Source organism: Enhydra lutris, unplaced genomic scaffold (assembly GCF_002288905.1).
Source record: "Enhydra lutris kenyoni isolate GAN:26980312 unplaced genomic scaffold, ASM228890v2 scaffoldscaffold1, whole genome shotgun sequence".
Classification (NCBI taxonomy): domain Eukaryota; kingdom Metazoa; phylum Chordata; class Mammalia; order Carnivora; family Mustelidae; genus Enhydra; species Enhydra lutris.
In genome coordinates, this window is record NW_019154085.1 from 105,647,966 (window position 1) to 105,662,134 (window position 14,169).

The 14,169-nt window shown below is 39.3% G+C and overlaps 1 protein-coding gene across 3 annotated transcripts in view; it reads right to left on the reverse strand.

Annotated features, from left to right (window-relative positions):
- LOC111146794 (CLIP-associating protein 1) overlaps positions 1-14,169 on the reverse strand; it is a 264,703-nt gene that overhangs the window by 108,747 nt on the left and 141,787 nt on the right. For all 3 annotated transcript variants that reach the window (XM_022502657.1, XM_022502594.1, XM_022502516.1), the window contains exons 9-15: positions 12,654-12,806; positions 9,379-9,452; positions 8,149-8,241; positions 7,061-7,206; positions 6,044-6,179; positions 4,929-4,999; positions 1,067-1,126 (exon numbers count right to left, since the gene is read on the reverse strand). In XM_022502657.1, coding sequence (XP_022358365.1) covers positions 1,067-1,126; positions 4,929-4,999; positions 6,044-6,179; positions 7,061-7,206; positions 8,149-8,241; positions 9,379-9,452; positions 12,654-12,806 — 733 coding nt within the window. The remainder of the gene's footprint in view (positions 1-1,066; positions 1,127-4,928; positions 5,000-6,043; positions 6,180-7,060; positions 7,207-8,148; positions 8,242-9,378; positions 9,453-12,653; positions 12,807-14,169) is intronic.

The following is a 14,169-nucleotide window of genomic DNA, read 5'->3' on the forward strand; positions in this document are numbered from 1 at the left end:
TTCTCCAACACAGACATCTAGATGGCCAACAGACACATAAAAAGAAGCTCAACATCACTCATCAACAAGGAAATGAAAATCAAAACCACAATGAGATACCATTTTACACCTGTCAGAATGGCTAAAATAAAAAACACAAGAAACAACAAGTGTTAGCAAGGATGTGAAGAAATAGGAATGCTCATGCACCGTTGGTGGGAATGCAAACTGGTGCAGCCACTGTGGAAAACAATATGAAGGTTCCTCAAAACATTAAAAACAGAAATACCGTACAATCTAATAATTCCACTGCTGGATATTTACCCAAAAGCTATAAAAACACTAATTCAAATAGATATATACACCCCTGTATTTATTGCTGCATTATTTAGAATAGCCAAATTATGGAAGCGATGAATGGATAAAGATGTTGAATAGATACACAATGGAGTATTACTCAGCCATGAAAACAAATGAAATCTTGCCATTTGCAACAACAAGGATGGAGCTAGAGAGTATTATGCTAAGTGAAATGTCAGTCAGAGAAAGATAAATACCATATGATTTCACTCATACGTGGACTTTAAGAAACAAAGAAAAAGGCCAACTAAAAAACAGACTCTTAACTACAGAGAACTGATGGTTACTAAAGGGAAGGGGTGTGGGGGCGGGGGATGGGTGAAACAGGTGAAAGGGATTAAAAATTCACTTACTGAGTGAATTAATCAGATGAGCACTGACTTATGTACAGAATTACTAAATCACTATGCTTTACACCTAAAATAACATGGTAGGTTATCTTATACTGGAGTTAAAAACTAATTTAAAGAAAAGGTTAATCGTGGCTTTAGCTGACATGGTATACATCTGTCCACATCTCTAGACACATTACAACTGCAATCAATGAAATTCACTAAAAGTTTCTGCCAATATTATGAGCCTCACGAAATAACAGATGTAGTCATGCAAACAAATGCTTGACAGACTCCTTCCATTCTTATAAAAAGCAGGTTGGGCCACTTATCGAGGCATTAAATCTCAAGGTTCATTTCAGAGAGGAAAAAAAACCTGCAAATCAAATGCTTACCGTTCCAGCGAATGTGTCTGCCACTCTTGTAAAAGTAAATCTAAAAATTCAAAACAGCGCCTAAAAAGTGTAAAGGAAACATAGGTAACTCAGTCATTTTTATGTTAGTGAAAATAAAAGCTTTTTTTTTTTATTCCCACACTACTTTTTAGAACTGGTAAATTTCTTCTAATTATTAGGATTCAAAAAATGGAATATAAAGTTGGAATCAGCATTGACTAAAAACCCAAGCAAGTAAAAGTAATTAAGCATCTATGGTGATCAGAAAAGAAAAATTATATAGATTATTTTATAATTTTATATGTATTATATTTATAATTATATAGATATAAGAGGATATAAAAGCTCCCCTCAAATCAGAAACTGGAGCTTCATGGCAACATTACTGAAAGGGCCTATTGCTGTCCTTTGTTTTTATACTACCTCAAATAATATGTTAAAATAGGACATACATGAGCAAAAAAGATCAGCGTACATTATTACAGAATCAGGGAATTGGTCTTTGCACTAATTTCACAGAATGCCTTGTGCAAAAAAGGGGGGAAAAAAAGTCCTGAAAAACAAAGTCCTTTCCAAATTTTCCCAAGAAGATCCTAGGTAGTGCTTAAAATAGATTTTTCTTTACTCCTCTAATTCCCTCTTCAATCTTTCAACCTCCTTTCTTGTCAAGCCGTTTCACTTTTGTAATCTTTCTTGGCCTGATTGTGCAGCGAAACAATTCTGGTCTCATCTCCTTTGGATTACATCACCACTTCGGGGTCTACCTCTTTATAACTTTCCAGAAGTCCAGGCTGTTTATCCTCGTGGCAGTAAATCTTCATAGTCTTAGAAACTTACTCAAGGAAACAAACCAGAGGGTAATTTTTCTCTAATGACCAGACTTGCATTCCCATGGTCCTCCCAATTCAAAACATCATAATCCATATAATTAATTACTCAATAAATCTTTAATAAACCCTAACCCTACCCTAGATGGTACGGATAACAATGGGAACCAAGACATACACCATCAAGGAAGACACACAAGGAACAGTTCCCATGTGCCAGAAACACAAGGGGGCTCTTCTTAGAAACACACAGGAGAGCTATCCAACCCAGTCCTAGGGCTGGCAACAGTGTGCATGTGTGCCCGTGCGTTGAGTTGGTTGTGAAACAGACTTTTTCCAAGGAGAGACACTGACCCACACCCACACTGTCTCCTCTGCCATTCTCCCCACCCAGCCTCAACCAAGGCCATGTTTATTCTACCTGCTTCCTCATGTCATTTCCTGGGCTGATTTTTGTCTCTTTTTCTTTTTTTAAAAAATATGCATGCATTTGTTTATGTTTAGCTATCTCTTAGTGAATAAAGCCATCTTTGGTGCTAATTCTGGTCTTAAATGTGTGTTAGCTTGTTCAAAAATATGCCCTGTAAGTTAGGTTTTATTTTCCACTTTTTAGACAAACATACAAAGAAGCAGTATCAATACTGGCATTGTTTAACACATCAATATTTAAACACATCAGGTTAGAACTTGTCTCTACCTACTCCTACTCAACATTCAAAACGCAACTCAGTTTTCAACTTGTCTATGAAGCATCATAGGAATATATTAGCTGGTTTTAATCACTGCTCTCTGAATTTCTAAATTCCCAACACAGGTGTTATAATTCACTCTTACGTTGCTTTGCATGATTGTTTTTTAATCTCCCCATCTAAACGATCAACTTCTCAAAGGCAGAGAGACTATGCAGTCCAATTTTTACAAATTCTACAAAGCAGAGGTAGGTACTGGCTGAGTACATCAGAGCCAGAGCACTGCCTGGGTCCCACTGCCCTCTTTGGTTCTCTTTACCTCTCTGAAGGTACTTCTTCCAGCATCAAGATGCATGGTTCTGACCGATGCAGACCCTGACTAATGTAAGAAGAGCAATCTGAAAGGGACTCAGAAAGGGGTGAAGGGGGTAACGTTTCTCTTGCCACAGTAAATGCAAGTTACCAGTCATTTAGCACCAGAAGCCAGAACTGTTAAATTCTGGGGACTGAATGGTGTTGCCCCAAAATTTGTATGCTGAAGCCCAACTGCTCAACAGGAGGGTATTTGGAGATGGGGCCTTCAGTAGGTAATTAGATTCACATGAGATCATGAAAATGGGGCTCTAATGATGGGGCTGGTGCCCCTCTGAGAAGAAACCCCTGCGAGCATGCTCTGTGTGTCTCCATCTCTGCCCTGTGAAGACACAGTGAGAAGGCAGCCACCTGCAGATGACCCTCATTAGAATTCAACCACGCTGAACTCAACCATGCTGGTACTCTCATCTCAGACTTCCAGCCCCAGAGCTGTGAGAAAATCCATTTCTGTTATTTAAGCCACCCAGTGTGTGGTATTTTTTTTATGGCGGCCAGAGCTGACTAATACACTAAACATCCTGTAACATTCTACAGGATGTAGAACAGAGGAACTCGGCCTAATACACTCTGAATTTCTCTTGGAAAACCTAAAACGATAGTGACAATAGCAGCAGCAGCAGCAAAATCTAATAATGAGTGTCACTTATTAAGGTCGCACAAAGTGTCAAACCCCGCTACCCAATGACTGGGCCCTCTGCCTCTGTGGAGGTACTCTCGTTCCAAGCAGGTCAGATTAGCCAGTGGGAAGAGGTAATGCTTCGGCTGCAGTCTGCCAGGTTCTGAAGTTCACTACCGTCCCTCTCCCCTGATGAGCTCACACACTCATCTCAGGAAGCAGCCGTGAAACTGGAGGTAAAGGCAGACCGCATTCCTCAGCAACATACAAGCAAGCCATTAGAGATTAAGCTTTTTTTTCCAGTGAAAGGTGCCAATTCCTTCCTTCCTAGCTTTATAAAGGTGGAGATTCCCCTTTCTTCCTTCGTGACTTCCACAGAGCTGTGAGTAAGATGGATGGAGGCCACCTCAGGAGTAACAGGCATCCCTACCTGTGGAAACATGGCGGGACCTAGGTGACAAGCCAGGAAAGGAGGGCAACGATGGGCAGAGACTGTACGCTGTGCTCCAAGCTTAGAGTGAAGGGCTCTTTCACTGGGCTGGGATCAGACAACAAACTCCAGGAATGTGAGCAGGAGGCTGCTGTCCAAGCCAGCCGTTAACTTACCCTATATTACCTGATATGGTCCACTGAGCGGCTTCAACAGTGTTCACCAATCCCCTTAAAATCTAAACTAAACTATTCTGCATATTTACATTTTCTTAGGAAGAGGGGGCACAGACTTTATATTAGACTCTCAAGAACTACTGATTCCAGTGAGCAGAGATCTTATTCCTCGCCTGTGATCTAGGGCTGCTCATCTGGACCAGGGAACAAAGACCTAGCTAGTTAACCAGGTGGTATCTCCTGGTACGTGGCGTTGGTCAGGATTCAGAACCCCAGAAATCACTGTCGGAAGCTGGAAACAACATACACCCCCTCCTACTGACAGTAATATTAAATAGATGCCATTAATTTTTGTAACGTTCTTTTTCTTGTATGCAGTTACTGCTTTCATTCAGAGAAGTGTACACCAATGACTTAGGTAGAGAGACTGAGAAAAAATGTACACCCCCCCTTCCATTAACTCACACACACACAGACACACATTCTTTGTCTCCCCCCCTTTTCTCTTGCACACATGCGCGCACTCTCTCTCACCCACGACACACACATATACACACGAATAATAGAGGCTGTCCAAATTTATCTTTCAGACTATTCAGAACATGATCCTTCAATCCAAAGGCATTTATTACAATGATCTTAAATAATTTTAACATTTCAAACACGAATGTTTCCACGGAGGCAAATTTGGAATTTGTTTTGGTTTTTAAACCATTCAAAAATAATGAGGAAGCTGTTTAAAAATTTACCTTCTAACTGCGACAGACTTAGAGGTACAGTTGCTTGTTATGACAGGTATTAGCCTAGGGATGTGTGTGTGCTGCAGAAAAGAACAAAACCAGAGGTGAACACTTGGAAATACAAAAATAAAATAAAACTAAGACAACCACCACACTTCCTTATTAAACTACCTAAAGCACATGTATTTAGATTAGAATTTCACTGAGCTTAAAACGGAAGAAGAATTTCACTGGATGTTGCCAAAGGCCATGACAACATTTACAGAACCTCAACAGACCACCCAATGATATATAAATAGCCCTAACAACAGAACAAACCATTGGTGTGAAGTCTAAATTATCTGGCAGTAGAGATCTAAGGGAGTTCAAAAGGAATCTGCAGACCGATGTGTTTTGATACAGTTTCAATGGGAATGTCCAACAACGGCTTTGGATTTAATATTTCAAGTAAGCAGTGCAAATAATAGGGACTAAAAATAATACAAGTAAGTGACCCACAATAACCAGAAATATTCCAGAAAGATTTTAGCATCATCAAGTCCCAGTTTCAAGGGCTGCCTCTGGGCAAAAGAGACTTGAAGATGGGGAGAAGGTCATGTGGGGCATATTCATTTTAAGCTCTTGTGAACTATTAAGTTCTACTGAAAACTTGTACATAAATTACTTGGATAATTATTTAAACTTAAATAAATGAGTGTTTAGAACACTGAAAGCAATCTTTTGTTCATCAGCTTAAACACAATTAATTAAATAATAACTTTAGGTGAATAACAAAGCCACAAGCACAAATACCTAAAATGGAATGACTGGGAATTAAGGAGTACAATCTGGAGACCTAAAGAACTGGGTATAAACCGAAGCAGATACAGATGTTCAAATGTTTAAAGTCAATGACGAGTAAATGATCAACACCTCAGTAAGCATACACCATATCCATAATTCACATTATGGAATGTAAAAGGCTCATACAGGATCTAATTAAGGAGAGGGAGAGGCTGATTTGTATCCACAACATGATTCCAACTACTTATAATCATGCTAATGAAAAGTGCCTCTAATATGGCTTATCAACCACCCGTGTTTACTACTTGCTTACTCTATGTATGGCCCCCAAATATACTTACCCGAATGATTAACCTAACAGCTACAACACCAGAAGTGGCCATAATTTTGGCACTATTTGGAATTAAATTAAAGATAGTTGGCATAATGGCTTCAGCTCCATGGTCAAACTTATTTCCCAGAACTGATGACAGATGCCTACAATGAGAAATGAAAACTGTACTGTAGTTGTATTTCTTGCAAACACTGAAGCATATAAGCCTCTTAACATCACAGGGCTTTCATTTAAAGTTATTGAGAGACAAAAAGCAAAGATCTGAGTCAGATACTTTCAAAATATTTCCAATGTGCACACTGTAGACTTGGCAAAGAGCCACTGCCCCAAGAGTTTGTGGCTTTTATTTTTTAAATAAATCATTCCCAACACATTAATCTTAAAATAGCAAAAGACAAATTGATCATATACTAATAAAATATAAATATGAAAGACCCCCCCCCCACCCTTTTCTTCCTTTTGCCCCATTAAAAGCCTTTAGCACATAATATATATGCTTCCACATCTGACACTTAACAGCAGCAGCATCTGCTTCCTGTTGCTGCTTTGCTGTTCGGACACACTTTCTAACACAGAAGCTCCAGCTTCAAACGCTAGTAACAGGTTTCGCTAGGGTAAAATTCTACTGGAGCATATGCCTTGGCTTTAACTTCATAGCTACAGTGCTCTTCTAGAAACAAAGAAAAATTCTGATAATCCTGCTATATCCAGACAGCACAATCAAGGAAAAGCTAAGAAACAGAAGTTTGTAAAATTTCTTTTTTCTGTATTATTAGTAATAACTGCTCCAAGTTTAAAATGGAGGCTTCAGAGCTAAGTCACGGAGTAACACTGAAACTCTGTCACACTTTCTGTCATTGGGCAGGAAACACTGTAACAGTATAAAAGTACCAACAGCAGCATAAATGGGACAGGTCAGAAAGCACATTAGAGAGACCTGCTGGGCATTTGCCACAGACCATCCCAGAAGCGCTGCAACGAGGCTAATTTAGAATGTGTGAGAATCAAGCATGGTAGTCCTTACCCCAAGGTGATACAAGCCTCCCGCACTACCTGAGACCGCAGGTCCTTAGCAGAGAGTTTAAAGGCTCCATCCAAAAGACGCAAATGTTGAAAGAAGTTATCATACTCAGCAGCACCAGCCAAAAGTAAAGATCTTATCTTTTTTAGCTGATGGGACAGAGAAAATTCAGAGACACACAAAGCAATTCTTCAAACAGTATATACAAAACAACAGAAGCCATCAAATATGAGCGATCAAAATCAAAGTTCATTGATATCAGAAGTTCTCCAGAAGAACTGAGCCAATTCAGTATCAGCTACCATACTGCATAAATCTACATATCACAAAAAGAACGGATTATTTTTATATGCAGTACCTTAAAATTTTGCAAAATGTATTTTTTAACTGAAAACATTATCGTGTCTTTATAGGCTCTGTGCTAATGATAAAACAACAAAAGCCTTCATTTTAACTCCTCCCCTAAAGCTTATCTTCCCCAACAACTGACTCTAACTGCCATTTGTTTAAGGAGTCAAAGGAGGAAGCCATCCTGTCATCATTTGTACAGTGTCCTCCACTGCGGCATTCCTGAAAGGCTAGTCTGAGTTTGAGTGGAATACAGCTGTAATTTTATTGCCTCACTTCCTGCCAGCCGACCACTGGAAAACAGCTTTCCTCAGATAAGACACACCCTCATTTTAATGTTCACCCCACTTTTCATTAATCTACTTTTTTAAATAGAAGGGACAGAACTTTCCAGCAAGTGATATGAAGAAAGGATGGATGAGAGGGACACACACTGAAAATGCCACTAAGAAAAGTCAATTTACTGGCTAACAATTACAATTAAATGTTGACTAAGACAAGAGTGGAGGCTGTCTCCACAGGCTCCACGTTAGGTCTTTATTAAAAGTACAGGACTTACATAACGGCATAGGTTGGCATGCTTTTGAAACAGAAATAGAAGTGAGGTACTCTACTAAAAGGGTTAAGTGTAAATATGGTAATTTATATTTAAAATTCATCAGAGCTATATCCCAATTGCATAATTATTTAGAACATTTAAATAAATCCAGTGAAAATGTAATCACATGAAGTCAATGGCTTACAGCATTTACTCTTTGCTCCCAATCATGCTTGTCATCAGATAATATTTCCCTAATCTTGTTTATGGATTCCTCAAGGTCTCGGCTGGAATAAATCTGTAAGCAAAATTAATTTACAACCAATGTAAGAAAATTTACAGAATAAACAAAGATTAGTTTTTAATTACACGAAGTCAAGAGCTTTAGCAAGTAAAGTTTAAAAAAAAAATGTCACTTTATCAGAAGGTCTTATAACATCTAGCCAGATTTGTCTTAGAATGAGTGTCTTTCCCATTGTGAATATATACCCACTAGATTGATGCCAAGTGTGGATAACCATGCTTCAAACACAGTTCTACTATAAACTCAACAGACAACTTCATGTACAGAAAAGAAAGAAGTCAGCTGGGGAACGATCAGTGATACTCAGATCATTTCTTACTCTTAGTATTATTTATAAATCTCTTCAAGTCTACTCTCTCATTTGCACTCACATCTTACTAATAAGATAGGTAGGGGAATAATCAGACAAGAAGGATGCAAGCTGGGGAGGCCAAGGACTTAAGGATGAACCTGAGCCTACAATGCCAGTTACCTGATTTACATACACATGGCAACCCAGGAGCGGGTAGCAAGTGATCACACGGACATTAGTGCTACAGGAATACAGAGCACCACATTCCATGTAGGCCGAGGGAAAGTGTTATTAGCCCCCAGGCAACAACAGATGACACTGAGGCACACAGCAGTTAAAATGTGTGAACCCCAACCTTACAAGCAATCTCTGCTTTGTCTGTTAGGTACTTAAGTGAAGCATCAGGATGGCATAAACTTGAGCTTTTATTAATCCATTCTTTATAGCTTTTTAGACACCCAGTTCCTTGAAATTTACAACTTGTCTTAAAAAAATAAAGGCCCTAAATAAACATGCTTCTCTGTTCTCACACCTAATCTAATCATTGTTGGTCCCTCCCCCCACATTTAGGTGACCTAATCCACAAAATTATTACTAGAGCAAGAAAGAAACCTCTCTCCAGCTCTTACTGAAAGATCACACTGAGTCTTGACTTTTGCTCTTCATTTCAGCTATAAAAGGCACCAATTTTTCTACTGTGCAACGGCAGATCTCCTGTAGTCCTGAGAGGTAAAATTACTCACATAGGAAGGGACTTCACATAACACCTACTTGAAAATGGAATTCAAAGAGCCAGTCTTATCTGCTTTTAATCAAACTCAAATACTATCCTCACTCACCTGCACGACAGGTACATCATCAAATGCCTTAATAAAGTCCTCTTCATCGACAGCACCAGCTCCTTCTTTTGCAGCTATGAAAAAGATTCATTTTTAAAACATGAACAATGTGCAGAGGGCTGGTCTGAACATACACAATCACCATTACCTTTTGGGAGATTTGTAACTATCTTTCGAAAGGCTTAATAAAAATTAAGAGTCCTGGGGCGCCTGGGTGGCTCAGTGGGTTAAGCCGCTGCCTTCGGCTCAGGTCATGATCTCAGAGTCCTGGGATCGAGCCCCGCATCAGGCTCTCTGCTCAGCAGGGAGCCTGCTTCCTCCTCTCTCTCTGCCTGCCTCTCTGCCTGCTTGTGATCTCTCTGTCAAATAAATAAATAAAATCTTTAAAAAAAAAAAAAAAAAAATTAAGAGTCCTGTGGAACTAACAAATATTACTTTTAATATCAAGATGAAATGCAGTAATCCTACAATACTATGTACGTTAGTTAGAGTCACTTAGAGAGACTACTTGTTAAGGAGGACATTTAGCTTTTAAAGGATATAGATGGTTTATATTGTAGTCGTGCCTGAATCTTTTGAAAGGTTGCTAATAAACAGATATATAACAAAGAATTTAATTTTTCGGGGAATGAATTTGGTTATGTTATTGGTTAGGCATCTAGCATGCCAAATTTGTGAAACATTCAAATAAGTTCTGAAGAATTTAACAGTCTCACTTCAACTTTTTATTAGTCTCAAAACATATTCATTTCCTTGAATGCATAACTCAATTTTTCACTTGCACATCAGAAGCAACTTTCACTCATAAAGGTGTTATAAGATGCTCTGTATACTTGAAAGTTGATTGCTATCATTTAGGAGAGTTTTTTCTTTGTCTAACATGAACTCCACTTCACACATGAAAATCATATGACATTTTAGCAGACCTTCCCCTCAACCCCCCGGAACAAAGGTTTCAAAACTGGGAGTCTACAGTCATCTTGTAACCCTCATTAATGATTTTTACAACGATTAGTTTGACTGCTTTTCCGGAGTTTCCTCATAGACAAGTTATTTGATGTCTGGGGTCCCCATGGACAACACAGGGCTTTAAAGATGATTCTGGGAACAAAAAATGTGTGTCCTCACTTTTGATGAAGATTCCTCATACTGAGTTCACAAGCTCGCTGTGGACAGATGACAGTAATGTCACACTGTGATGTGGTACTCAGTGCTTATTTTTGTGAAAAGAACGGATTCCCTGAGCAGAACAGTCCCGAGCACTGCTCCGGTTATGTGCCGCACCACGTACCCACATATGGAAGGGGACTGAGAGACAACCATGGTCCGTGAGCCCCAGAATCAGACGAGGAGGAGTCAGTAAGCAAATTCATGACTATGTTGTTAAACAAAATGGAAAAAACGGATGAGAACGGGACTGAGCTCTCTACATAAGCTAGAGTTGGGACTTCTGGAAGGGAGATGGGTAAGGGGCAGGAGGGGGAAAAAAAGTGGTCTGATGATACAGAAATTTTCTAATCCTTGTTTGTGGAACTAATGCCTCCCAAGAATAAGAATAAATTTTTTTAAATAAAAGATTAGAAAGGTTTTTCAGTGATAAAGAGGAGTGAAGGACTAATACACGCTTCAACACAGACGAACTGCCAAAACGCTAGGCTAAATGAAAGAAGCCAGGGACAAAAGATTACGTGTTACACGCCTCCATTTCTATGCAATATCTAGAAGGGGCAAATGCAGAGAGGCAAAAATGCAGACTGCTGATGGCCAGGGGCTGGGGGAAGGAAGAGATGGGGAGCAGCAACTGTTTAAAGGGTCCGGGGCTTCCTTTTGGTAGTGGAGAAGCCCTTCTGGAACTAGCCAGAGGTGGTGGCTGCACAACACTGTGAATATACTAAATGCAACTGGACTGTTACCTTTAAAATGATTAACTTGATGTTCTGTGGATTTAAACTCAATTTAAAAATATTTTTTGAAAGATTTTATTTATTTATTTGAGAGAGAGTGAGTGAGAGAATGAGAGGGAAGAAGGTCAGAGGGAGAAGCAGACTCCCCATGGAGCTGGGAGCCCGATGTGGGACTCGATCCTGGGACTCTGGGATCATGACCTGAGCCGAAGGCAGTTGCTTAACCAACTGAACTACCCAAGCGGCCCCAAAATATTTTTTTTTTTAAATATTTTATTTATTTGACAGACAGAGATAACAAGTAGGCAGAGAGAGAGAAGGAAGCAGGCTCCCTGTTGAGCAGAGAGCCTGATGTGGGGCTCAATCCCAGGACCCTGGGATCATGACCTGAGCCGAAGGCAGAGGCTTAAACCCACTGAGCCACCGAGGCGCCCCCCCAAAAATATTTTTTTAAAGCATCAAAAAAATTAAAAAGATAGAATACCAATAAATGCAAAGCTTTTCCTTCTGCCGTTTCTGTGGTGTGAACATCCCTATCAACCATAAGCACAGCTCTTTAACACTGACAGGGAAGCTAGTGGCAGAGGCACTGCAGGGACACTGAGCTGACTGAGGAAGACCCCAACAGTCTAGGGCCAGTGCAGAAGGCCAGGAAGACCACCAGAAGGAAACAGGATTCTAAGGTCAATCCTTACCCCAGTTCTAATTTAGCACATCCAGCCAAGTTCAAAAGCCCAATGTTAACAATCAGAACAGGTCTCAAAACAATGGCTATACAATTTGAAGTAAAAAGAAATTTGCATGTCAACTTAAAAATGTGACAGCAAAATGCAAGTGGTATATAACAAGAACTCAAAACTGTCTAAATTGGGGGGTGGGAGAAGAAGGATTTAGAGGAGGACATCTTTGTAAATCAATGTTCAAAGATTGGGGAGCTCATCTCTACCATTTATTGTGGTCAACATCTATACTGGTCTCATAAAGAACAGCACTACTTATAGGGACAAAATACATTTTAAGGACAGAAGGCACACCATCTGACTTCTGGACAGTCTCAGTGTAGCTAAGTTGGCAAAAAAAAAAAAAAAAAAAGGCCCCATGGTAATTTCAGGCATTGCTGGAGCCCCATATCTGAATAAAGCCATTAACAGCACACTCCTGCTCTGTCTCCGAGCTCTAGCTCGCCTCTGGATTGGCCATATTCTCCCACAGGCTCCCCCATACCAAACATTGCAACACTGAGCAAGCAGAAATTTATTACCAACAGAATTACTTCACTCCTGAAGGACACAGAAGGCAAGCACCATGTTCATCTGGTTTTAAATGCGGACAGAGCCAACCCCCACAGCACCCCCAGGGGGTTGGTTTTACCTGAAGACTTGGATCCCAGAGTGGATGACCCAAGCCGGCGGGTGGTCCCCATTCCAACATTTCTCCGTGAGCTGGGCGGAGCTTTGGATGATGTAGAACTAGCAGAGGAAGGTCTATTACCATCCACAGAATCTTCATCATCAAAATTTTTATCTGAAGAGTAAGCAGAGAAATCACTGTTTAAAAAAAAAAAAAAAAAAGGTACTTTTTCACCCAAATGTAAAACAAACTAGCCTTAGAGAGATGAAAGGCATGCCTACTCTTGGGATCTGAGGGGCCAGTGCAGGGTCTAGAAAGGTCTTAGCTAAGTCCAGAATGCAGATATAAATATCACACTCGCTTTCACATATCTAGAATGCTCTCCTGCTCCAATTTCGGAAAATAGAGAAAACATAAAGAAGAAAACAATCTCTTACAAAACCACCACCTAAAAACAGTTACTTTAACATTTTGGCATATTTCTGACAATTCTTGCACACATTTTTTAGTAACACCTGACACGAGGCTACCTATCATTGGGTATTTTGTTTATTTTCAAATATGTACATTTTTCCATGTAATGAAATATGCTTCATAAACACTGTTTTAATGGTTACAGGGTACTCTGTAATGAAAAAATGGCACAACTGAAACACTCTTGTTGTTAGGCATTCTAATATGTCACCATTAGAAATAAAGTTGCAACAAACACCTTACTGCTTACATTTTTGTTTAACTTTTTAACAATTTTAAGAAAGAAAAAAAAAAAAAAACCCTAGAAGCAATACCTGCAGGGTCTAAGAGTATAAAAGTTTTTAGTATACACTGCCAAACTTATTTTCAGAAAGGTGATATGTTTTTTTCCTGGAAGTTCAAAGAAGTGCCTATGTTGTCACACCCTTGCCAACACTAAATACTATCATTTTTATTTTTATTTATTTTTTAATAGCTAGCCAACTTATAGTACATTTTTAAATGTCAATCAATTTGACAGGTGAAAAAAACACCTCCTCCTCAATGTTTCATTTCTCTTTAAGTGGGGTTGAGCACTGTTTTTTCAGCTCATTAACTTCTAAAATTTCTAAGCATCAGTGGATCCAAGGAATATTTCTCAGGTTGCATTTAAAATTAAAAAGAAAAAAAAAAGAAAAGAACTTTGGGCTTTCAAAAGTTTCAACATATTTAGAAACAACATTTGGATGCCACAAACTTAAAGCTATCATGGCACACTACACAGAGTACCATGGGTTTCCACAGCATCTGTGAGTCATTCAGCATCTGTGAGTCTTAGTCACTCTAAGAACCAAAAAGTAATTAAAAACAACAACAAAAAGAAAACAAACATCTGTAGCTGGTAATATTCATGATTTCTGAATAAGGGCACCAGATCTTTACCAGTACATCTGAAGTAAATAATTGCTGACCAGAAAAAACAAACAGCAGACTGTTTCCTTGATCTGGTCACTTCTTGGCTCAGTTATCAACAGCCGAGTCTCGTGTCTACTCAGGAGTCTACTATCCCTCGCAACTATCAACA